The 27,486-nt window shown below is 37.8% G+C and overlaps 1 protein-coding gene across 1 annotated transcript in view; it reads right to left on the bottom strand.

Moving 5' to 3' along the window:
• Positions 1-4,087: 4,087 nt before the first annotated feature.
• The window catches only part of LOC128686302 (UDP-glucosyltransferase 2-like), a 29,963-nt gene continuing 6,564 nt past the window's right edge, over positions 4,088-27,486 (bottom strand). Inside the window, exons 2-7 of the mRNA XM_070081212.1 lie at positions 21,136-21,408; positions 13,014-13,192; positions 11,052-11,147; positions 10,315-10,408; positions 9,112-9,203; positions 4,088-4,337 (exon numbers count right to left, since the gene is read on the bottom strand). Of these exons, the coding sequence (XP_069937313.1) occupies positions 4,088-4,337; positions 9,112-9,203; positions 10,315-10,408; positions 11,052-11,147; positions 13,014-13,192; positions 21,136-21,408 (984 nt within the window). The remainder of the gene's footprint in view (positions 4,338-9,111; positions 9,204-10,314; positions 10,409-11,051; positions 11,148-13,013; positions 13,193-21,135; positions 21,409-27,486) is intronic.

Below are 27,486 nucleotides of genomic sequence, written 5' to 3'. Positions count from 1 at the left end.
ACAACTCATCCCCCAAACTCCTCCCTCAGTCTCCAGACTTCACAACATTATCACAAAAACTAACTCAAACACTTTACTTTGAACAACACCAAAAAACACCATCAATTACCTTTGAATACTCCAAAAACATCATTCGGACACCCCCAAATCACCACTGAATACTCCCAGAACACCTTCATAAGTACTCTTGCACATCATTTGAACACCTTCGAAAACACCTTTGAATTACCTCAAAACACCATTTGAGTACTCCCAAATACACCACTGAATACTACTAAAACACCACTGAATACACTCAAAACACCACCAAAATCACCATAAACTAAGATCAACATCACAGACTAACACCCATTTCACACAAATTCCTTCAAATCACTATAACCAAGACGATTACCAATTTCTATGAGTACATTCTCCTCCAACTAAGATATAATATGAGTGAAAAAAAAAAACATGAACACAATCCAATCACACACGAACACTTATAATAGATTCACTTCTTTTTCGGTATCTCTAGTTCGACAACAACACCCACAACCCACATCACCCCACAACCCACAATTGTTTCTCGTTTTAACTAATTTCATCAGAAAAAGTCACAACAACAACCCACTTATAACATCGTTTCGGTATCTCTACAACCCACAACACCCCACCATTGAATACTCCAAAAATATCATTCGAACACCCCCAAAACACCACTGAATACTACCCAAACTAAGATCAACACTACCAGCTAATATGCATTTTATAGAAATCCCCACATTCCTCCCTACATTAAATTTCTAATAAAATCTGTCTCCTCAACTCCACATAGTTTAATATTATACTCATAACCCCACAATTTTTCTCAGTTCAACTATTTCATCAGAAAAAAAGTCACCAGCATTTTGACTCAGTAATATTCACATATCACAAATTTTTAGAAAACACTCATTTTTTATAAATATATCACGAACACATCCAACTAAGATATGATATAAATCACATTTTTAGCCACATTCCCTCAATTTCGGTAATATGAACAAAATTGATTGGGATAACATTTAGAACATTTCCAAATTACGTTGGAGCACATTCAAAAATATATTGGAACACTTCCAAAATACATTAGAGTACTCCAGAATTACTTTGAACGACTCCATTTTTGGATATTTCCAAATTAGTTTTGAAAACTTTATCTTAAAATCGAACATTATTTTCTTGTTGGTAAACACACTCAATGGTAGAAATATTTACTCGATTTCCGAATAGAAACACATTCCTCGCTCTGAGAGACTCCTTGAGCTTATATGGCTTACCCCAGAGTATTGCATCATGATTTTTGTACAATCCCCTCCAGCGAGGCCATGAAATGGTGTTCACACCCAAGGTAGATTTAAGATAATCATCTCTTTCCAGACCAACTGTGTCCTCTTGTGCTAAAATTTGGTGAGGTCACAGGACTGACAGACACCATGAAATTAACTTAAATGAGATGTAACATATGTATTCTACCTCAATACTTTTTTTCATGGTAAGGTTTGATTGATTTAAAACTTCATCATGTCTTAAAAATTTTTATTAAACATTTCTCTTTTTAATGAATGAAACATCATATATTATTAATCTTGGTGTAACAACACGCTCTAAACATCATGAATCCTCCCCTCTAAGTCTTGTTCTTCCAAGCCCCGTCACATCGGTACCTGTAAATTTTAATATTTTTTTTATTTCATTAGCATATAATGGGGAGAAATTTGCACCATCACCTGTAAAAGATATAAACCAACTAAAAGTTACATATTTTTTTCACTATCCCAAACATATGCCTCTCAAGTGTTACATCAGTATTCTTCTCGTTAACTTAAATATCTTCCCATTCTTGACTTAAAAGCATAATCGTACTGTGTCCCCTTATTAACTTAAATGAATTAAAAGCGTCTTGTTAACTTAAATGATGTAAGTATTTTGGTAGACATGATTCTTGGTGTTTAGGTAGAGAGAGACGGCCGAAATGGTAAGTGACACATTTCATGAAGAGATAAATATGAGTTATATATATTAATTAAAATATATCTCTCTCTCTTCAAGTTATAATTACTTCCTCATAATAATTTAAATGAATTAAACTGCTGATACAAGGTAAATAATTTTGCTTACCTCATGAGGGATACCACACACTTCCTTCAATTCCAGAAGACAATAAATTCGAATCATCTTCTAATTCTTGACCTTGGTTAATGTTTTTCATTTCTTCTTTGACAACCATTGTTGATCGAATAGATTCTTCCTTAAATTTCATTATCATATCTTCGAGTATGGGTTTATAATGTGTATTCCAGATATAATCATTTGAAGTTTCATACCTCCCAATACCTTTCAGAAAGATAACCTCTCGTATATTTTTATTGTCTTTCTCACTTTTTACGAGTCTCTCAATGGATTCCTTGAAATATCTTATTCTGTCTGCGATAGTATCTTTCTTTAAACCATACACCAAATGGGAATCTCTTGATTTTTCAATTAAATTTTGAGAAATGGTATTTTCCTCCAATGGTCCAGCAATAAATAATTGGCTTATTATGGCTGCTAAATAAGGAAGATTCAATTTTCTTTGATCCGGTGAAGGTTCAAACTCGATAACAGTTCCAGGAGTATCACAATCTTCAACTCTGCATCTTCTCAGATTAAATAATGGTTCTCTACTCCGATACACATCAGCATAAGGATATTTCTTACCCAAATAATAACTTGCACCATATCCATTTATAGCAACACAATTCGCATGAAAAATAATGCAGACGTTGTCACGACAATATTTTTCATCATACAATTTTCCTTCTTCAATTTTAAAATATTTTTCCATCCTATTGTCTGTCTCCATTTTCTTGAGATGGTTAGTCGCACCCTGGTGGAAGAGGTACTAATGTATGAACAACAAAGAACAGAGATGTTTATACTCATCACCATTCCTGCCAGACGTATGATCTCTATTCAGTTGCCTAATAAGGTTTTAGAGTGCTGGTGAATAAAAAAAAAAAAAGTATTATAGAGATATTTTATTTGTCATATTTTACAATAATGATAACAGTATTTCTAAGACGTTTTCTTTAATTCCTTTGCAAAATCATGAATGATTTTAAGATATGCATGCCAGTCACCTCCGGCTGAAGCACATCCAATTCCTTCTGGAAACAACTTTTCCATTATAATCCCGTTGGGATCTGTTAATAACCACTTAACAAGATCATTCATGCACTCTTTGAATATAATCTCACGACCTTTTTTTGTATCTAAATATTTGCATGTATTATAGGCCTTATCAACTTTACAGTTCATATAATACTTATGTGGAGGTCCCATCGCATACTGAGCGAACATATTGGCAATCATGGGGTTATTTTTTCCATTATTTACAAATTTTATGCTCCCAAATTTATCACGAGTGACTTCACTAGCTAGATTTGCTTTATGACATCCAGGTGATCTAAATAAATACGGATTGCTAAGTGGTAAAACCTGACTTAAAGCATCAGCAAGACCTCCCTTTTTTCAATTTAACAGCATAACAATTTGCTTGTTGTACTAAAAGAATTTTATCACTGCCACTAAAATCTTTTGTAATATTACCTTTCATTAACGAAAGATATTTTTCTTCATCTTTCGTTGCTTCTTTACCTGTAATTTTGATAAAATATAGTATATCCTAAAAATTAAGTTTGTTACTCAACAAATGAAAAAAAAAATATTTCTCATTAGAATTTCTAAAAATTACATTGTGGGTGAATTTACTCAATAATATCTCATTAAAAACTCACGTTCAAAATCTTCCATTGCTATAAGCATTTCTTTATCGGTGAGATATTGTTCAGTCACCTTCCTTCGTTTTGGAGGGTTGTGATCAAGGTCTTCTATCGAATTAATCATTTCTTTATCAGTTCATTGATGTGTAGACACTTTTGCTTCTGTAACAAATTTTTCACATGTAACTTCCACTTATTAAATGAACTTTTCCTCTTGTTAACTTAAACACAAGATGAGTCTAACACGAATTTTTTTTAGACTGTAACAAAAATCTCACTTTAACTTTTACAGTCCAGGGAACTTACGTAGATCTGAAGTCTTCATCTAAATACTCTTGTAACTCAATACAGATGTGTCTTCTTATAATCTTTTTCACCACGAGGGTTGTCGAGTTAGTAGTTTTTATAACTATATGTGTAGAGAAATTTGTTCCATGAAAAACACTACGTGGCATAACCATGACGATAGGTGAATGAACCACCACGAGTTTAGTGTCATACAGGATGGGGAGAGTTAAACATTTGTTGAATTTCTTTGGTGAGGTGAAGAATCTTAAGTGGAATGAATATAAACCTTTAATATCCGGAGGATGTGATCTTAGCAAGAAAAAAGTTGTATCGTGGATGATAAATGAACAAACCCCCATAAGGGAACTTCACCAACTGTGTTGATTTCTAGCAAATTATTGGAATTGGTAATGCATTTGATGGCTCCTGTAGAGTGTAATCATAACTTACTTCAACGGTATTATGACTTGTTATTACTATACCGATGGTACATACTTGGAAATGCATGAAGACAATTAAAGGTAAGATAATTTGTTCAATGAGTATCGTGACGTCATGCTTTTAGTTCATTTAAAATAATAAGGGGAAGATACCTGTTCTATCCTGTTTTAACGTGTTGCTGGATAGTGACGTCACAAGCAAGTAGTAAGTGTTGCCAAAAAAAAAATATTGTCTGAATATTTCTTTTTACTGAAAAATAAGGAACGTTAACAATGACTAAACATATTATTTGAAATATACAATGGATAATATATATGCTTTGAAGAAATCCCCTGTAATGTGTATTTGTATTATTAAAAAAAATGATATTCGATGATGACAACGATTGAAATGTTTGGTATAAATATTTGGAGTGAAATTGTAAGGAATCACTTGAGCAGAAGAAGAAATATGGAGGTGGTTGCGACAAAACATACTAGTGTGGTGTTTATAGAAATGTTATATACAATTAAGAGAGTCGAACCCATTCAAAAAAGAGTTGATGCGGAACATGTTCTCTCAAAAGAAGTGTTTGTAGCTGAGGTAAGAGAAATGACTCAACGATGGAGTGAAGAAATATTGGAAAATTTATTGTTACGAGAATGTGAATGGAGTAGTCATTTATCTCAAACTTTTATTATACCAAAGCCCAAAAAATTAATTATGAAAATGGATTTTGAAATGGCTGATCCTAGTTTAGGTAAGTTTAATGAAATTTTCATTTAATACTATTTAGCAACTCTATGGGAGAGTTGTAAGTCACCTCCAGACATTGTCCAGGGACCACATGGAAAACATCTAATATGGGGAAACTTGGCGATTTCATTGTTATTTGTGAAATGGTGAAATATCTTCCTTGGTTGGAATTTTGCAACGCTGTCAATCAACTCTTAAGGAAAGATGGTGAATCATTGAGTGAAAAGAATTTTCAACGAGTTAAAAATTGGTTAGAAAATGAACTTGATTTGCATAAATTCTTTGATGAAATGGTAACGGAGTGGAGTGATGATCTGCTATATTATATTTTGGAAAACAATATATCTGAAAACTTTGTCAGTCAAATATTTAATACACAGTATAATCTGTGCATTTTGCATAGATGGTACAACACAAAGAAGTGGAAATTAATTTGGAGAGAACTTTTCACAGATATTAAATAGTATTTTAAAAACATTGAGCCTAATGTGTGAGTAACTTATAAGGTAAGCAAAATTATTTACCTTGTATCAGTGGTTTAATTCATTTAAATTATTATGAGGAAGTAATTATAACTTGAAGAAAGAGAGATATATTTGAATTAATATATATAACTCATATTTATCTCTTCATGAAATGTGTCACTTACCATTTCGGCCGTCTCTCTCTACCTAAACACCAAGAATCATGTCTACCAAAATACTTACATCATTTAAGTTAACAAGACGCTTTTAATTCATTTAAGTTAATAAGGGGACACAGTATGATTATGCTTTTAAGTCAAGAATGGGAAGATATTTAAGTTAACGAGAAGAATACTGATGTAACACTTGAGAGGCATATGTTTGGGATAGTGAAAAAAATATGTAACTTTTAGTTGGTTTATATCTTTTACAGGTGATCGTGCAAATTTCTCCCCATTATATGCTAATGAAATAAAAAAAAATATTAAAATTTACAGGTACCGATGTGACGGGGCTTGGAAGAACAAGACTTAGAGGGGAGGATTCATGATGTTTAGAGCGTGTTGTTACACCAAGATTAATAATATATGATGTTTCATTCATTAAAAAGAGAAATGTTTAATAAAAATTTTTAAGACATGATGAAGTTTTAAATCAATCGAACCTTACCATGAAAAAAAGTATTGAGGTAGAATACAAATGTTATATCTGATTTAAGTTAATTTCATGGTGTCTGTCAGCCCTGTGACCTCACCAAATTTTAGCACAAGAGGACACAGTTAGTCTGGAAAGAGATGATTATCTTAAATCCACCTTGGGTGTGAACACCATTTCATGGCCTCGCTGGAGGGGATTGTACAAAAATCATGATGCAATACTCTGGGGTAAGCCATATAAGCTCAAGGAGTCTCTCAGAGCGAGGAATGTGTTTCTATTCGGAAATCGAGTAAATATTTCTACCATTGAGTGTGTTTACCAACAAGAAAATAATGTTCGATTTTAAGATAAAGTTTTCAAAACTAATTTGGAAATATCCAAAAATGGAGTCGTTCAAAGTAATTCTGGAGTACTCTAATGTATTTTGGAAGTGTTCCAATATATTTTTGAATGTGCTCCAACGTAATTTGGAAATGTTCTAAATGTTATCCCAATCAATTTCGTTCATATTACCGAAATTGAGGGAATGTGGCTAAAAATGTGATTTATATCATATCTTAGTTGGATGTGTTCGTGATATATTTATAAAAAATGAGTGTTTTCTAAAAATTTGTGACATGTTGTGAATATTACTGAGTCAAAATGCGGGTGACTTTTTTTCTGATGAAATAGTTGAACTGAGAAAAATTGTGGGGTTATGAGTATAATATTAAACTATGTGGAGTTAAGGAGACAGATTTTATTAGAAATTTAGTGTAGGGAGGAATGTGGGGATTTCTATAAAATGCATATTAGCTGGTAGTGTTGATCTTAGTTTGGGTAGTATTCAGTGGTGTTTTGGGGGTGTTCGAATGATATTTTTGGAGTATTCAATGGTAATTGATGGTGTTTTTGGTAGTGTTCAAAGTAAAGTGAGTTGTCTATATGTGTGTGTGTTAGGTGGTCATAGAATCTTGTGAATATCTTGGTTACAGTGATTTTAGTTAATTTGAGATGGGTGATGAGATGCATTTGTGGATGTGAAATGTGATTTTTGTTTGTTCTGAAGAGGTGTGTTGGGAAACGGGTGAGTGGATGTGAAGAAATGTGAGTGAGATGGAGAGGGGTATGGGGAGGGTTGTATTAGAAATTTAATGAAATATGGGGGGATTTTACTGAAAATAAAGGTAATGTGTGAATATTTTAAAAGAATTTATAGAAGTGAAAAGTTATGATACACTGGAAAAGATTGGAGGGTGTAGAAACATGCCGCAGTAGTTGGGTAGTGAGATGATTAGTTGTTGTGAGTATATTATCAATTTATGTGGATACAAGGAGATGGTATGGAGAGGAATTTATTAGAATTTTAGAAATGTAGGGAGGAATGTGCATTACATTTAAGATTCAGTAAAAAGAAGGGGAAAAATTTGTATCGAATAAATTGTGAATAAATTGGTAAGTGATGAGGGATGTGGGTATTGTTGTCGAACTAGATATATCGAAAAAAGATGTTATAAGCTGGTTGATGTTGTGACTTTTTCTGATGAAATTGGTTAAAACGAGAAAAAATTGTGGGTTGTGGGGTGTTGTGGGTTGTGGGTGTTGTGGGTATTGTTGTCGAACTAGAGATACCGAAACGATGTTATAAGTGGGTTGTTGTTGTGACTTTTTCTGATGAAATTAGTTAAAACGAGAAACAATTGTGGGTTGTGGGGTGATGTGGGTTGTGGGTGTTGTTGTCGAACTAGATATATCGAAAAAAGATGTTACAAGCTGGTTGCATGACTTAACATACTGTTGGAGTGTTAGCAATGAAACATTTATGAAGTAATTCAGGCAAATTCTTTAGCCAGACTTGAGCCCTGGAGGGGCGGAGATAGGGCAGTTTTAAGAGGCATCTGAACTGTAGTATCGGAGTGCTTCTGACAAGACACTGATGGAGTGAATGATGGTGAAAAAGTTTCTTTTTTTGTCACTATAATAATAATAATAATAATAATAATAATAATAATAATAATAATAATAAATAATAATATATTATATTTAACTTTTGAATACTTTCAGTATGTTGGAGTTTTCTTACCTATCTACACTGAAGAAGACACTGTCATTACAACAGTCCATCCTCTGAACCACAGTCATCATGTCACTTGCAAAATCAGTCCTATGGATACCTTGTTAACGGAGCCTTGAACAGTTGAAATATGACATAGTTACATGAGGTGTTCGCGCGGGAGACTGTTTTATCGTCTTATATCAATGTTTTATCTTTGTAAACTAACCTAACCTAACTCAACCTAAGTTAGAAATGGGTTGCCAACCTTATGTGAAAGTGAGACAATTTTTGGAGAAGTGGGTTACATTTCCATTATTTCCTGACTCTATGATATTTTTTGCACTTAATTTTTTTCTTCGCTGAAACACAAGTGCCCATTTATACTATAATGTGAGCAGGGGCAAGAAAGTGTAAGGAAACTTACCCATACTTTTCCCAGACCTGGATACTTAACCCGGTAGCTCTCGGTTGTGTGCCAAGCCTAGACTCTAAATAAAATCTGAAGAGGGGATTAATTCCTCTTCCTTCAAGGATGTGCCTGGAAGCTAATGAAGGAATCTCGATTCAAGGAACTGGAGGTACCCTTTCCTTACTCGAAACATATATAACCCCACTTCAGTTCGTATTCCTTAAGCATTGTATGACCCGTACGGGTTTAGCGCCCTCTATTACAATAATCTTATTAAGAAACATTGATAATTCTTACTGCTCTGGCATACTGGGGGGCGTGACAGCTGAGCCAAGACTGAAGAAGATGAAGCCAGCATCACCAGCATCTTGTACCCAGTCTTCAAGCTCCTTCAAGAAAAGATTCTTCATGTAAAATAATTTTTTATTATTTTTTTTTAACACATCGGCCGTCTCCCACCAAGACAGGGTGGCCCGAAAAAGAAAAGCTTTCATTATCATTCATTCCATCACTGTCTTGCCAGAGGCGCGCATACATTACAGTTATACAACTGCAACATTAACACCCCTCCTTCAGAGTGGAGACACTGTACTTCCCATCTCCAGGAATAAAGTCCGGCCTGCCGGTTTCCCTGAATCCCTTCATAAATGTTACCTTGCTTACACTCCAACAGCACGTTAAGTCCTAAAAATCATTTGTCTCCATTTGCTCTTATCAAATGCGCTCACGCACGCTTGCTGGAAGTCCAAGCCCTCTCGCACACAAAACATCCTTTACCCCCTCCCTCCAGCTTTTCCTTGGCCGACCCCTACCCCGCCTTCCCTCCACTACAGATTTATACACTTTCGAAGTCATTCTATTTCCTTCCCTCCTCTCTACATGCCTGAACCACCTCAACAACCCCTCCTCAGCCCTCTGGATAATAGTTTCGGTAGTCTCTCACCTCCTAATTTCCAAACTACGAATTCTCTACATTATTTTCACACTACGCATTGCTCTCAGACATGACATCTACATTGCCTCCAGCCTTCTCCTTGTTGCAACATTCACTACCTATGTTTCAGACCCATATAAAAGCGTTGGTGTATAGAATATATCACATCTTATTAAATTGAGAATTACACAGCACCGAGTGAATTCAATCGACTTTGTTTTGAATACTGAGAACTAAAAGTCGTGTGACGCAGCGCAGCTAGACGTACAGTCAGTTGCGCTTTGTATGAATGTTCGTGCCTGCAAACACAAAATCAAAATCTTCCACATATAAAGAGAACCAAATTCCCCAAGAAAGTGCTTAGGCTTGGCCATTAATAGATAACAGAAAGAGGGATTTAAGAACACATCCTTGTGGAATTCCTCAGCTTAATCAATAGCAGCTTTTTAAGCTGTTATTGATCCAGACACTATTATGTTGTTTTCTAATGGAAGCTTTGAGAATAAATGGGAGTTGGCCTTGTAGAACCAAGGAAACAAACTAGAAATGTGTAGGAGGTAACTTACTTGTGAGAGAGGTTGTGCTGGACGCAGGTGTATGCCTCCACAATGAACCACGGCAGGAACATAAGGACGAGCTGGGTAATCGATGGTTTGAACACTGTAGAAATTCAACAAAATCTGACCTTTGTTAGCCTTACACATGTATAAAATCACTTTTGTTTTCTTTAAAAGGCACAAAAAAACAGAATGTGCAGCAGGTCTCACAACGTTTTGTTCATTGCTGAGTTTTATCATGTTATGATAAAGCAACACCAACTAAAACGTTGTCAGAATTGAAAACTTGCACTGAAAAATGTCTCTTTAATCATTTTCTCAGTCCATATTTCCGTCCTTCCTGGTAATTCCATTGTCAAATCACTCTGGGGCGAGAAAAGTAGAGAAGGCGAAACGACCATTCTTAAGAGTAAGGGGTAAAGGGGAATTTTCGGTAGCAGAGTAGAAAGAGTAGTAATAGTTGTAGCAAATGTAAGAAGACTTGTAGCAAATGTAAGGAGACTTGTAATAAATGTTAGGAAACTGGAAGCAAATGTTAGGAGACTTGTAGCAAACGTTAGGAAACTTGAATCAGATATTAAGAAACTAACAGTAAATGTTAGAAGACTTGCCTGCTCGTATATTCGTCTCTTGGGATGTGAATCAATAGCTTTAACCCCCAAGCTATACCCATCACTCGAATAATGTTAATAATAATAATAATAATAATAATAATAATAATAATTATAATAAAAGTTGTAACTAACCTATTAATCAGTACATGACTTGCATTTGAACCGATTTCCGAAAGACTGGGCATATCATCTGGACAAAGGCCGCGGCGACGACATTCAGATTCCATTCTGTGGAAAATGGAGCACGTGAAACCATGACTAGCGTTGTCCTATATTATTTCTTCTCTGCTGGGAAAATATATATTAAAAGAATGTAAATAGTTAGTAAGGTATTCGTTTAGTATTCATTAAAATTGGGCATGTCAGAGGTGGGTTGGTACCCTAGCTTACATCAGCAGTGTGTGGGTACTCAAGCCTACATAACACTTTGCATCATGGGATTAACACTTCGTTAAGTGTGAGGGGAAAGAAGGAGGACTGGAATGGGTTGTGCTATTTTGTTTATCAGGTGAGATGGGAGATTTTATCTTATTATGGATAACGTTTAAACACTGACTCGGTTAGGAGAACTTCTGGTTATTTGGCCCAGAGCTTCGTCATAAAATGAACCTCATGTCATTGGAAATTTTATTTTGCGATATTATAAACGAGAGTTTTGTTTAACCAATCTTTACCATTTGTCATATCTTTAATGATTAAATTTATGTAGTGGAGACCTACTACTACTACCCTTCCTCTCACTCTCTCTCTCTCTCTCTCTCTCTCTCTCTCTCTCTCTCTCTCTCTCTCTCTCTCTCTCTCTCTCTCTCTCTTTACACAGGGTTTGACAAGGTAAAGGATCCCTAGCTTTATTGACAAGCTATTTACAGGTTAAGGATTCCTAACTTTATTGGCAAGCTAAGAGCCGTTACCTACATCAGCTCATTTGAAAGCATTTTTATTGTTATGAGACATACAAGTAGGGAACAGGATGAAGTTGGAGCCATCTGTGGGCCAGAATTTTCATTTGATCAACTGACTTTATCTCTTTGACATCATTATACTGTACGAATGTGTTCCATACTCAAGTCATCCTGAGTATATATAATCTCAGATGGAGTGATGTTCTGGAGAAGGGTACAGCCAGAGTGAAGTTGCTGCTTTCTGCCCGTCTTGTGGATCCAAGTGTGGTACTTTGACAATATTGGCCTTGTACATAACAGTAAGGCCACCCACATCCCTCCTGTGTTGAAGGCTCTGCTGAAATGACAGATCTATCCAGGATGGTTCCAGGCGAGAGATGAGACGTCTTGCTCTGTTCTCTACTCTGTCAAGCAGTCTCTCTCTCTCTCTCTCTCTCTCTCTCTCTCTCTCTCTCTCTCATATTTCATTCTTCTGCCTACAAATGTCATTATTTTTTTAATATGATAAATTGCCGGTAATAAAGAAGGTATTGCATTTTTAAATTATTATCGTCATATTTTGCTGATGTGGGTCCTGCAGATTTTTTCATGAAGCAATGACTGGTTTAATTTGTTGGATTTTAAACTTATCGAGATCACAAGAGACAGAAAACAGTCGCTAGTTAGGTACGTTAGATTCTGAAACAACTGAAAACATGGACGTCAGAAAGTGTGTATTTGTAAATTCCACCAAGAGGCAAAAAATACTTTAATTCGTAACGTGAAATTGAAGTAAATTTTGAGTCTATCTACAATAAAAGGTGCTTTAAACTGTTGAATTTACCGGTTAAACTACCTTAGGCCCTTAGGGTTTTTGAAAGTCCTGTCGCAGCTATGATATACCACCTCCCCCAGGATGCAGGAACAACACTCGACTAGCAGAGAGGTATCAATAATCTGATAATTAAAAAGTAGCAGCTGGTGAAAGAGCTTTAACACCTAGAAACCTATTTACTACCAGAAAGGGAGGGGGGGGGGTAAAGGGATACATGGAAAAAGACTAACCTTCAGGTAGCTATTTACTGGTAAGTGGACAATGGCAGGTATAAGGACGCGAACACCTCGTTACCTATTTACTGTTAGGTGAGAAAAGGACAACGAGTGTCTTGAAGGTTTGATTAATGACAGAAAAATAAAAATAATAGTTACATACCTTGGTGATAAATAGTAAAATAACATAGCGTCCATAGCAACATCAGACAGAGTACTGATTGCTCTCTCCATGAACGTCATAGGATGTTTGAAATCCAACATGAAAGATGCATCATAGGAGGGAAAGCGTGTGTTTCCTATTATTGATGGTGCTGGTGTTAACAACCCTGCTGGACTCACCTATATAAAAGGAACCTGATGATGATAAATATATGCTTATTAAGTTGATGATAATAATAATAATAGTAATAGTAATTTTGATACTAGATGTATTTCTTTCTCGCATCGCGAGAAAGATATCCTCTTATTTCATTGGCCTAACCTCATCTACTGCAATACAGGCAACAGTAATACTGGAGGGTGATCATAAAATTCCAGTGTGTATGGGTGTGAGAATGAATTTCTGTGTATATGTGCATATTCATATACATGCAGTACTTGAGTATACGTATTTATGCGTGTATGTATATGCATGAGTATTTTTGTATTGACAAAATCATTTTTTTTGAAGCCATACTTGTACAGACGTTATGTTTATGCATATTTGTGTGTGTATATATGTATGTATACATGTCTATATAAATATATAAGTCGTGCCGAATAGGTAAAACTGGTCAATAAGCCAGATCTCATTTAAAATTAAGTCCTTCTAAAATTTTTCTATTATACGTTTAAATATATATTTTTTCAATAATGTTAATGTAAAAATTAATAAGTAAAACTTGCTATTTTGGCTTAAATAGAAACGTTGTTCTTGCCGAATAAGGCAAGCGAAAATTTGTGTATGCAGTAATTTCGCAAAAAATCAGGTTAATGTAAAAATTAATAATTTTGTACCAAAAGTACCTTAAAAACTTTACCTGACCAAATTATGAGAAGAGCAGTTTAATATAGCCTAATCCAACTAGGCATATTTTAGAGAAGTTTACCATAATTTAATAATAAACAAACGTAATGAAATATATTTTTTTTCGTTAGGTTCAGAATGATTTTTGCGATGTTATTGCATACACAAATTTTCGCATGCTTTATTTGGCAAGAAAAGCGTTGCTATTTAAACCAAAATAGCAAGTTTAACCTATTCGGCACGACACACACACACACACACACACACACACACACACACACACCAACACAAATATATATTATTATTTATTAACGCACTGGCCGATTCCCACCAAGGCAGGGTGGCCCAAAAAAGAAAAACTTTCACCATCATTCACTCCATCACTGTCTTGCCAGAAGGGTGCTTTACACTACAGTTTTTAAACTGCAACATTAACACCCCTCCTTCAGAGTGCAGGCACTGTACTTCCCATCTCCAGGACTCAAGTCCGGCCTGCCGGTTTCCCTGAATCCCTTCATAAATGTTACTTTGCTCACACTCCAACAGCACGTCAAGTATTAAAAACCATTTGTCTCCATTCACTCCTATCAAACACGCTCATGCATGCCCGCTGGAAGTCCAAGCCCCTCGCACACAAAACCTCCTTTACCCCCTCCCTCCAACCTTTCCTAAGCCGACCCCTACCCCGCCTTCCTTCCACTACAGACTGATACACTCTTGAAGTCATTCTGTTTCGCTCCATTCTCTCTACATGTCTGAACCACCTCAACAACCCTTCCTCAGCCCTCTGGACAACAGTTTTGGCAATCCCGCACCTCCTCCTAACTTCCAAACTACGAATTCTCTGCATTATATTCACACCACACATTGCCCTCAGACATGACATCTCCACTGCCTCCAGCCTTCTCCTCGCTGCAACATTGATCACCCATGCTTCACACCCATATAAGAGCGTTGGTAAAACTATACTCTCATACATTCCCCTCTTTGCCTCCAAGGACAAAGTTCTTTGTCTCCACAGACTCCTAAGTGCACCGCTCACCCTTTTCCCCTCATCAATTCTATGATTCACCTCATCTTTCATAGACCCATCCACTGACACGTCCATTCCCAAATATCTGAATACATTCACCTCCTCCATACTCTCTCCCTCCAATCTGATATCCAATCTTTCATCTCCTAATCTTTTTGTTATCCTCATAACCTTACTATTTCCTGTATTCACTTTTAATTTTCTTCTTTTGCATACCCTACCAAATTCATCCACCAACCTCTGCAACTTCTCTTCAGAATCTCCCAAGAGCACAGTGTCATCAGCAAAGAGCAACTGTGACAACTCCCACTTTGTGTGATTTTTATCTTTTAACTCCACGCCTCCTGCCAAGACCCTCGCATTTACTTCTCTTACAACCCCATCTATAAATATATTAAACAACCACGGTGACATTAAACATCTTTGTCTAAGGCCTACTTTTACTGGGAAATACATACTCTAACTTGATCCTCACTATCCTCGTAAAAACTCTTCACTGCTTTCAGTAACCTACCTCCTACACCATACACCTGCAACATCTGCCACATTGCCCCCCTATCCACCCTGTCATACGCCTTTTCCAAATCCATAAATGCCACAAAAACCTCTTTAGCCTTGTCTAAATACTGTTCACTTATATGTTTCACTGTAAACACCTGGTCCACACACCCCCTAACTTTCCTAAAGCCTCCTTGTTCATCCGCTATCCTATTATCCGTCTTACTCTTAATTCTTTCAATAATAACTCTACCATACACTTTACCAGGTATACTCAACAGACTTATCCCTCTATAATTTTTGCACTCACTTTTGTCCCCTTTGCTTTTATACAAAGGAACTATGCATGCTCTCTGCCAATCCCTAGGTACCTTACCCTCTTCCATACATTTATTAAATAATAGCACCAACCACTCTAAAAATATATCCCCACCTGCTTTTAACATTTCTATCTTTATCCCACCAATCCCAGCTGCCTTACCCTCTTTCATTTTATATACTGCCTCACGAACTTCCTCCAAACTCACAACTGGTTCTTCCTCACTCCTTGCCCTATACACAAAATCACAGCTTCCCTATCTTCATCAACATTTAACAATTCCTCAAAATATTCCCTCCATCTTCCCAATACCTCTAACTCTCCATTTAATAACTCTCCTCTCCTATTTTTAACTGACAAATCTATTTGTTCTCTAGGCTTCCTTAACTTGTTAATCTCACTCCAAAACTTTTTCTTATTTTCAACAAAATTTGTTGATAACGTCTCATTTGCTCTCTTTTTACATTGCTTCACCACTCTCTTAGACTCTCTCTTTTTCTCCATATACTCTTCCCTCCTTGCATCACTTCTACTTTGTAAAAACTTCTCATGCTAACTTTTTCTCCCTTACTACTCTCTTTACATCATCATTCCACCAATCGCTCCTCTTCCCTCCCGCACCCACTTTCCTGTAACCACAAACTTCTGCTGAACACTCTAACACTACCTTTTTAAACCTACCCCATTTCTCTTCGACCCCATTGCCTATGCTCTCATTTGCCCATCTATCCTCTAATAGCTGTTTATATCTTACCCTAACTGCCTCCTCTTTTAGTTTATAAACCTTCACCTCTCTCTTCCCTGATGCTTATATTCTCCTTGTATCCCATCTACCTTTTACTCTCAGTGTAGCTACAACTGAAGAGTGATCTGATATGTCTGTGGCCCCTCTATAAACATGTACCTCCTGAAGTCTACTCAACAGTCTTTTATCTACCAATACATAATCCAACAAACTACTGTCATTTCGCCGTACATCATATCTTGTATACTTATTTATCCTCTTTTTCTTAAAATATGTATTACCTTTAACTAAACTCCTTTCTATACAAAGTTCAATCAAAGGGCTCCCATTATCATTTACACCTGGCACCCCAAACTTACCTGCCATAGCCTCTCTAAAAGTTTCTCCTACTTTAGCATTCATGTCCCCTACCACAATTACTCTCTCACTTGGTTCAAAGGTTCCTATGCATTCACTTAACATCTCCCAAAATCTCTCTCTCTCCTCTACATTCCTCTCTTCTCCAGGTGCATACACGCTTATTATGACCCATTTTTCGCATCCAACTTTTACTTTAATCCACATAATCCTTGAATTTACACATTCATATTCTCTTTTCTCCTTCCATAACTGATCCTTCAACATTACTGCTACCCCTTCCTTAGCTCTAACTCTACAGATACGTGCGTGTCTGTGAAGTGTGACCAAAGTGTAAGTAGGAGTAGCTAGATATCCCTGTTATCTTGCGTGTTTATGAGACAGAAAAAGACACCAGCAATCCTACCATCATGCAAAACAGTTGCAGGTTTCTGTTTCACAGTCATCTGGCAGGACGGTAGTACTTCCCTGGGTGGTTGCTGTCTACCAACCTACTACCTATATATATATATATATATATATATATATATATATATATATATATATATATATATATATATATATATATATATATATATATATATATATATATATATTATAAAGCTAACGCCTGTATATATATACTAATTCCTATATATAGAGACCACTTCTTTATATTTTCTGTACCTCACAGTATTGTTACACAAAGCTGCGAGATATATTAGTTATCTCGTTAGTGTCTTATTAGAGGAATAATCGACCTACTCCTTGCAGGCCTCCTGGCAGCTTCCACTCTACTCTCATAGCCTGGGAGGCAGTTGGCATATAGTTTATCTGCTTTATAGATTCATAGGCTTCAATATCATCTTACAATATAAATATAATAAAGCTTTGTATATTATAGGTTTTAAGTTAAATACCTTAGAGAGGGAATGTTACGTAACAACCTTAATTAGCTCACAAAGCATCCGTCTAATCCCTGTGCTATTTATGTAACACCTGATTCTCTAATGTAACTTAATTCTGTGACTGATACGCTAAACTCATTCGTGCTTGGGAATATTTTACAGTTTCTAGTAAAGGCAAATCAATTGATCAACAAACAGAGAGCAACGAGTGACTAGCTCCCTTAAGGTTTACTATACAAATAGTAGGAGTCTAAGAAATAAGATAGATGAGCTAAGATTACTTGCAAGTGCAGGTAATATAGATATTGCTATAACAGAGACCTGGTTCAACCTGAAAGATAGAGAAATGCCTTCTGAATGCAACATACAGGGTTATAAATTATTCCACACTCATAGGGTCAACAGGAAGGGTGGTGGAGTGGCGATGTATGTCAGAGATAATTTAAATTGTCTTAAACTTGATATTAGATTAGAAACATCGGACACAGAATCTGCTTCTCGAGGGTCGTAACAAATTAATTTTGGGTGTGATTTATAGGCCCCCAAACCTTGATAGGGAGTGCAGTAAGCTGTTTTGGGACGACATTCATAAGGCATCTAGATTTGAAAATGTTGTGTTAATGGGAGATTTTAACTTTAGACAAATTGAATGGAACAATACGACAGGAAATCTTGAGTCTATTGACTTTCTTGATACGGTTCAGGATTGCTTTTTAGAACAGGTTGTGACAGAACTAACTAGAGGAAACAGTCTGCTTGACTTGGTTCTTGTCGAAAAAGAATCACTAATTAATAATCTTGATGTGAATGATGAGCTTGGGAAAAGTGGTCACAAATAACTTAGTTTCAATATATAATGGAATTACCCAGATAACTGCAATCAAATCTCTGTCACTGACATTCATTTGGCCGGTTTCATGGGACTGAGAAATTACCTGGGTGGGCTAAATTGGGCTGACCTGATTATGGGTCAGGGAGGTGATCTTGGTTGCCAGTATGATATTTTTCAGAGCATAGTTCTAGCTGCCCAGACAACTTTTGTTCCGAGTAGGGAAATTAGATCTAACAAAAATGGTATACATAGGCGTATCAAAAGAGGGTATGGGCAGTTAAGAAATCAATATATTCAATTAAAAAGAGAAATAAAAAAAAGGAATAAAAAAAGCAAAATTGGATTATGAGGCTAAGGTCGCGAGGAATTCAAAGACAAACCCAAAAGGGTTCTTTCAGGTATACAGAAGTAAGATCAGGGACAAGATAGGCCCACTTAAGAGTAACTCAGGTCAGATCACTGACAGAGATAAGGAAATGTGTGAAATTTTCAATACTTCCTCTCAGTTTTTACCCTGAAAAATACTAGCGAAATTCCAGAAATAATAAATTATGTAGAACAGGACGAAAAAAAACTATGGACGATTGCAGTAACTAGTGACATGGTCCTCAGAGAAAAAGAGAAACTAAAACCTAACAAATCCCCAGGTCCTGATGAACTGTTTGCAAGGGTGTTAAAGGAATGTAAAGAGGAACTTAGCATACCTTTGGCTAATCTCTTCAACATATCAGGCACTATGCCAGTTTGTGGTGATAAGTGGAAAATGACAAATGTAATACCTATTTACAAGGCAGATGACAGGTCCTCAGCTTCGAACTATAGATTAATAAGCCTTACCTCCATAGTGGGAAATTTTATGGAATCAATAATTGCCGAGGGAATTCGTAGCCATCTTGACAGGCACAGATTGATTAATGAATCTCAACACGGTTTTACAAATGGGCGTTCCTGTCTTACGAATTTACTAACTTTTTTCACTAAGGTATTTGAGGAGGTAGATCATGGTAATAAATATGATATTGTGTATATGGACTTCAGTAAGGCTTTTGACAGGGTCCCACATCAGAGACTATTGAGGAAACTTAAGGCACACTGAATAGGAGGAGAAATGTTTCCCTGGGTAGAGGCATGGCTGACAAATAGGTAGCAAAGAGCTTGCATAAATGGGGAGAAATCAGAATGGGGGCACGTCACAAGCAGGGTTCCACAGTGGTCAATGTCGGGCCCGTTGTTGTTCATAATTTACATAAATGACATAGATGAGGGAATAAATAGCGACATAAGCAAATTTGCTGATATCACCAAAATAGGCCATCCAGTTCATTCTAATGAGGACACTAGAGCACTCCAGGATGATTTGAATAGACTGATGCAATGGTCGGAGAAGTGGCAGATGCAGTTTATGATAGACAAATGCAAAGTTCTAAATGTTTGGACAGGAAAATAACCATGCCACTTATAAACTAAATAACGTTGATCCTAATACTACTGATTGCGAAAAGTATTTAGGAGCTCTGGTTAGCAATAATCTGAAACCAAGACAACAGTGCATTAGTGTTCGCAATAAAGCTAACAGAATCCTTGGCTTCATATTTAGAAGTATAAATAATACAAATCCTCAGGTTGTTCTTCAACTCTATGTATCATTGGTTAGGCCTCATTTAGATTATGCTGCACAGTTTTGGTCACCGTATTACAGAATGGATATAAATGCACTGGAAAACGTACAGAGGAGAATGACAAAGTTGATCCCATGTATCAGAAATCTTCCCTATGAGGATAGACTGTGGGCCCTGAATCTGCGCACTCTCGAAAGGCGTAGATTTAGGGGGATATGATGGAGGTGTATAAATGGAAAACAGAAATAAATAAAGGGGATGTAAACAGCGTGCTGAAAATTTCCAGCTAAGACAGAACTCGCAGCAATGGTTTCAAGTTGGAAAAATTCAGATTCATGAAGGATATAGAAAAGCACAGGTTTGGTAATAGAGTTGTGGATGAGTGGAACAAACTCCCGAGTATAGTTATAGAGGCTAAAACATTGTGTAGTTTTGAAAATAGGTTAGATAAATGCATGAGTGGGTGTGGGTGGGTGTGAGTTGGACCTGACTAGGTTGTGCTACTACGTCTGATGCCTTGCTCCTTCCTTAAGTGGAAGTGACCTGACTAGGTGGGTCATTGGGCTAATTCGGGGGGGGGGCACATGGTGTTGCTTCGCATGGGTCAGTAGGTCTGTTGCAGTGTTCCTTCTGTCATATGTTTTTAAGTATTCATATGTGGTCGAATATTCAGCGCGTCTAGGATTCTCTGTGGCTACGATGATGGCGGTGGGAAGATGCCGTCATGCTGCTGAAACTCTTGATAACAAACCTGATAGTTTCTCATTCCCAGCTGCTGTATGACTCATCTTGGTTAAAAACTATCCCATAAATATAATAATAATGTTTTAAAAATAAGTTAATAATAATAATTGAGAGGCCTTCATTGTTGTCTATATTTTACTTACGCCTACATTTTTACTTACGCCTGATAATTAAATTCATAGTATTTTAATACAAAAACACTAAAAAAAGTAGCATAAAAGATGGCGTAGTACATGACGTACCTTCATCTGATGAACTGCTGACAAGAAACACTCAGACACGAACACGCTGAGGAGAACCAAGTCAAAATCTTCCTTCAATAAATTTTGAACTTCTTTCGTTCCTAGAGCATCAACGCAAAGACCCGGCAAAATCTTCATCATTGTCATAGGGGCTGTCATTTTATTTCCAGTAAACAAATTTGGAACTTGACGAGAAAGATCCCCGCCTGAGAAGACTACCTCATGAACATTTTCCCGCACCTTTGATGGCTTAAATGGCGACACCATTGTAACCTGTAAAAAAAAAAATCAGATTTTTAGTTCTCAGAAAAAAGGGGAAATTTCTCCCGACTCGAGACTTTGACATATCATTGACTCTGAGGTTAAGCATCAACCGGAAACCATAATTAAGTTTAGCACGACTAAAAATACCCTTCTTATTATATAATATCGTACGACATATATCATTTTTTTTTCAAGCGTTGTATTCATATTAGTCTAAAATACAAATCTTTAAATAATATTCGTCTGTTATGGATAAACATGAAGATTTCAATACAAAATGGGAGGTGGACACAAAAAGAAAGCTAGCATCAAGTAGGGTAGGCTACAAAACCTGGTGGTCCCTGGTCAAGGACAGACAAGTTTATCTGCCTGATGAATTCATTCCACCTCTAAATCGACAGGATGGGACCACCTCTACTAGTAGTCAAGAGAAAGCGGACCTCTTTGCCGAATACTTTGCTACCAAAATGCAAATTCCTGATCCAGCAAGGGACTCTCCTTGGCTAGCTGCAAGAACTGTGTCAAAACTGTCAGTAGTGACAATAAGGCAGGAGGAGGTGCATTTCCTTCTTAAATCGCTTGACCAAGAAAAGGCTGTGGGCCCAGACAAGTTGAGCCCAAGATTGCTGAGAAGATGTGCAGACCAGCTAGCAGCACCTCCAACTCGCATCTTTCAGCACTGCCTAGTAAAGTGTAAATGGCCTTCTCTGTGGAAAGAGGCAAATGTAGTCCCTGTTCACAAAAAGAAGAGCAGAGCAGAAATCAGCAACTACAGACCAGTATCACTCCTGTCAATTACTGGTAAGATTATTGAGACAATAATCTCAAGACAAATGACAGAGTTTTTTGACTACCACTCACTACTTTGTGACCGTCAATATGGCTTCAGGAAAGGTTACACTGCTGCTGATCTGTTGCTAAACTCTCCACTAAGTGGCACCAGTCACTGGATGAATCCAAAGTCAGCTGTGTGGTAGCACTGGACATTGCTGGTGCTTTCGACCGGGCGTGGCACCAGGGCCTCTTAGCAAAACTTCAAGCACTGGGAATTGCAGGCTCTACGCTATGTCTCCTCAGTGATCATCTTCATGGTAGATCTCTAAGGGTAGTTCTCAATGGAACGGAATCACCAAGACATCCTATTGGGGCAAGTGTTACACAAGGAAGCGTGCTGGGACCATTGTTATGGAATGTCTACTTCAATGACATTCCTCATCTCATCCCAGAATCCCATGCATATGCAGATGCCTGTACACTGACATTCACTTATCCAAGAGAAGAAATGCCAGCTGCTCTAAGCTACATCACACACCAGCTAAGAGCTAAATCAGTTTGGGGAAATAGATGACAAGTAACATTTGCACCTGAGAAAACGCAGAAAATGATGGTCTCTAGGCAACATGATTGTAATGCTGGTGCAGTAGTAAGGATGAATGGGAGGGTGATGGCACCTGGAGAAGTTGAAATCCTTGGGGTGAAATTTAACTCCAAACTGACCATGAGGAACCATGTTGTAAATCTTGCAAACAAGGCAGCAAGGAAGCTTACAGCACTTCGCCGTATCTCGCATCTGCTTGACAGTAGGGGTTGCAAGATTTTGTACGAGGCACAAGTACGCTCACACCTTGAGTATGCTCCACTTTCTTGGTTTGCCTCCCCCCCCTCTCATCTGCGACTGCTTGACAGAGTAGAGAATAGAGCAAGACGTCTCATCTCTCGCCTGGACCCATCCTGGATAGATCTGTCATTTCAGCAGAGCCTTCAACACAGGAGGGATGTGGGTGGCCTTACTGTTATGTACAAGGCCAATATTGTCAAAGTTCCACACTTGGATCCACTTCGAGGACAGCGTGAAACAAGCTTTTATGCCACAAGACGGGCAGAAAGCAGCAACTTCACTCTGGTTGTACCCTTCTCCGGAACATCACTCCATCTGAGATCATATAACCTCAGGATGACTCGAGTATGGAACACATTCGTACAGCATAATAATGTCAATGAGATAAAGTCAGTTGATCAAATGAAAATGCTGGCCCACAGATGGCTCCAACTTCATCCTGTTCCTTACTTGTATGTCTCATAACAATAAAAATGCTTTCAAATGAGCTGATGTAGGTAACAGCTCTTAGCTTGCCAGTAAAGTTAGGGATCTTTAACCTGTAAATAGCTTGTCATTAAAGCTAGGGATCCTTAACCTTGTCAAACCCTGTGTAAAAAAAAAGGGATACGTTGTTATCAGGACAACCAGCTGCATCCAATGTCTTATTTGTCTGTACAAGAAGACTTATAATCTTGAAAATCTGCGACTCTAGAATATGAGGGATTTACAGCAACCAATATTTGTCAGCGGTTGTGCCAAATCTCTCTCTCTCTCTCTCTCTCTCTCTCTCTCTCTCTCTCTCTCGTATATATATGCAGGGTTTTAATTAAAGATTGCGTTAAGGTTCCTAACTTTATTTACAAGCTAAAAGCTGTTACCTACATCAGTTCATTTGAAAGCCTTTTAATTGTTATGAAATATACATATAGGGAGCAGAATGATTTCCGAGTTATCTGTGAGTCAGCGATTTCATTTGGTCAATTGACTTTATTTCGTTGATGTCATTATTCTGTATGAACGTATTCCAGACAGGTGACATATTAGGAATGAATGATCTCAGATGAAGCGATGTTCCGGAGAAGGGTACCTTCTCCAGTGCCTTGATGCTTGCTGCCCGTCTTGTTGTGTAGAAGTTCCCTTCTCGCTGCCCTCAGAGTAGAGGCAAATGTGGTACTTTGACAATGTTGGCCTTATACATAGCAGTAAGGCTTCCCCACATCCCTCCTGTGTTGAAGGCTGTGCTGAAATGGCAGACCTATCCAGGCTGGGTCCAGCCGAGAGATGCGCCGCCTTTCTCTGTTTTCTGTTCTGTGGCCTGGTGGTTAACGCTCTCGCTTCACACGGTGAGGGACTGGGTTCGATTCCCAGCCAGAGTAGAAACATTGGACGTGTTTCTTTCCACCTGTTGTCTATGTTCCCCATCAGTAAAATGGGTACCTGGGTGTTAGTCGACTGGTGTGGGTCGCATCCTGGGACACTGACTTAAGGAGGCCTGGTCACAGACCGGGCCGCGGGGGCGTTGACCCCCGGAACTCTCTCCAGGTAAGAATTTGCAGATGAGACAGGGTGCAAGCAACTCAAGAAAGCGGAGCACACTCAAGGTGTGACCGTACTTATGCCTCATACGGAATCTTGTAACCTCTATTGTCGAGCAGATGTGATACGTCGAAGTGCTGGAAGCTTCCTAGGCACTTTGTTTCCAAGATTTATAAAGTGGTTCTTCACAGTTCGTTTGGAGTCAAAATTTCCCCCAAGGATATCAGCTTCATCCAGGCTGTCATTTGTGATGACCAGACCATCATTTGTGTTTTCTCGGGGGCAAATTGTCCTGCCATTGTTTTCTCAACTCTAATATAGCTGTAAGCTGGTGATTTATGTAATTTTGAGCAACTGGCATTTCCTCTCTTGGATAAGCAAAAGTCTGAGTACAGTCGTCTGTATATGCCTAGGATTATGGGATGAGATGAAGGTTATTGAAGTAGACATTCCATAGCAATGGGCCAAGCAGGCTTCCCTGTGGCCCGAGTGCTCCAATAGTGTCTTGCTAACACTGTTCCGTAGAGAACTACGCTTATAGATCTACCTTAAAGGTAATCACTGAGAAAGCCAGCGATTCCCAGTACTTGTAGTTTTGCCAAGTGTCCCTGGTACTATACACGGTCAAAAGCTTCACCAATGTCTAGGGCCACTACACAGTTGAATTTGGATTCATGTAGTTACTGATACCATATAGGGAAGAGATTTAACATCAAATCAACAGCAGAGTGACGTTTCCTGAAGCCGGATTGACTGTCACAAAAAAGTGAGTTGTAGTTGAAAAACGCGAGTGATTGACAGGAGTGACACTAGTCTGTAGTTCCTGATTTCTGTTCTACTCTTCTTTTTGTGAACAGGGACTACATTTGTCTCTTTCAGCAGAGAAGGCCATTCACATTGTGCTAGGCAATGCTTATAGATGTGAGTAAGCATTGCTTCTAGCTGATCTGCACATGTACTCAGCAATCTTGGGCTCAACTTTTCTGGACCCATAGTCTTTTCCAGGACCAGCAATTTAAGAAGATGCATTTCGTCACCACTGACAACTTTGTCACCGTTTTTGCGGATAGCAAAGGAGGTTCCCTTTCTGGATCAGGAACTTACATCTTGGCAGCAAAGTGTTCGGCGGCAAAAAGGTCAGCCTTGTGCTGACTGCTAGGCGAGACGGTCCCGTCCTATCTATTTAGAGGTGGAATAACTTCATCAGGTGAATAACCTTGTTGGTCTTTGACCAAGAACCACCAGGTTTCGGAACCCCCACTATCTGACGCCAGCTTTTTTTTTTTATTTATTTATTTATTGTGTGTGTGTGTGTGTGTGTGTGTGTGTGTGTGTGTGTGTGTGTGTGTGTGTGTGTGTGTGTGTGTGTTTGTGTATGTGTGTGTGTGTGTGTGTGTGTGTGTGTGTATGTGTGTGTGTGTGTGTGTGTGTATGTGTGTGTGTGTGTGTGTGTGTGTGTGTGTGTGTGAGAGTGAGTGTGTGTGTGTTTGTGTATGTGTGTGTGTGTGTGTGTGTGTGTGTGTATGTGTGTGTGTATGTGTGTGTGTGTGTGTGTGTCAGCTTCCCATATAGAGATGGCCCGCTTTTGGACTTATCCTACTTGCCCACTGGCTTGCAGGTTCCTGTTGTAGATATTGGGATGGCTCTTATACCTTCTCCAAGCCTTGTATTTAGCAGTAACAGCTTCACAACGAAAGCTGAACTAAGGCTGATCTGTAGGCTTCGTCACATACTGCCCGTGAGGGATGTGTTCTTGTTGGAGATTAAATGTATGTTCAGTGAAGCCATTCACTTTGTTGTTAACATCACCTAAAATTCAAATTCAAAGTTTATTCTCTATAAGGATTACAATGCTGAGTTTACAGAAATTTGGTTATTGTTTGGTTTAACATGTAGTAAAATTGAGATTACAGAGTGTACCACTAGAACGCTTAGCATGGCTAGGCATTTCGGGCATACTTAGTTTTATTCTTAAATGTAAAATATTACAAATTATGAGGTAAGTTGGTATTATGGCTAAGTGACTAAATACTATTTTGTGAGTTTAGCAGTGTGAATGCTTTTGTTTTGGCACAGTATATAGTTTCAGTATTGGAGTATCACAGGATTCATTATATTAAGACTGAGATTAATATTTCTGTTTATGGTCAAATGAGTGTGCGAGTGTAAGTGTGAACCACCAGGTGGTATTCGTGAAGTTAGTTGACGGGGTGTATCAGGGAGATAAGATGTTTTCTAATGGTAGTTTTGAAGGTGATGAATGTGTCTGCAGTTCTAGAGTTCTCAGGTAGGGTATTCCAGATTTTAGGGCCTTTGACATACATTGAATTTTTGTAAAGGTTTAGTCGGACACGGGGAATGTCGTAGAGATGTTTGTTTCTGGTGTTATGCCTGTGGGTTCTGTCACAACTATCAAGAAAGCGTTTAAGGTCAAGGTTGATATTAGAGTTTAAGGCCCTGTAGATATAGATTGCACAGTAGTAAGTGTGGATGTACTGAACTGGGAGTAAGTTTAGATCTTTGAAGAGTGGGGGGGTGTGCTGCCAGGGATGGGATTTAGTGATTATTCTTACTGCAGCTTTTTGTTGGGTTATTATTGGCTTTAGGTGTGTTGCTGCAGTTGATCCCCAAGCACAAATAGCATAGGTGAGGTATGGATAAATAAGTGAGTGGTATAGTGTGAGAAGGGCATTTTGCGGCACGTAGTATCGTATCTTGGAGAGGATCCCAACCGTTTTGGATACTTTTTTGGCTATATGCTGGATATGGGTGCTGAAATTCAGGTTATTGTCAAGGTATAAGCCTAAGAATTTTCCCCCATTATTTCTGGTAATTAGAGTGTTGTCAATCTTAATGTTAATTTGTGCATCTCCTGCTCTGCTACCAAACATAATATAGTAAGTTTTGTCAGTGTTAAGCGTAAGTTTGTTGGCTGTCATCCAAGTCGATAT

This window comes from Cherax quadricarinatus, unplaced genomic scaffold, assembly GCF_038502225.1.
Source record: "Cherax quadricarinatus isolate ZL_2023a unplaced genomic scaffold, ASM3850222v1 Contig1985, whole genome shotgun sequence".
Taxonomy (NCBI): Eukaryota; Metazoa; Arthropoda; class Malacostraca; order Decapoda; family Parastacidae; genus Cherax; species Cherax quadricarinatus.
The sequence above is the reverse complement of the archived record's forward strand: the minus strand, read 5'-3'. Positions and strand labels throughout refer to the sequence as shown.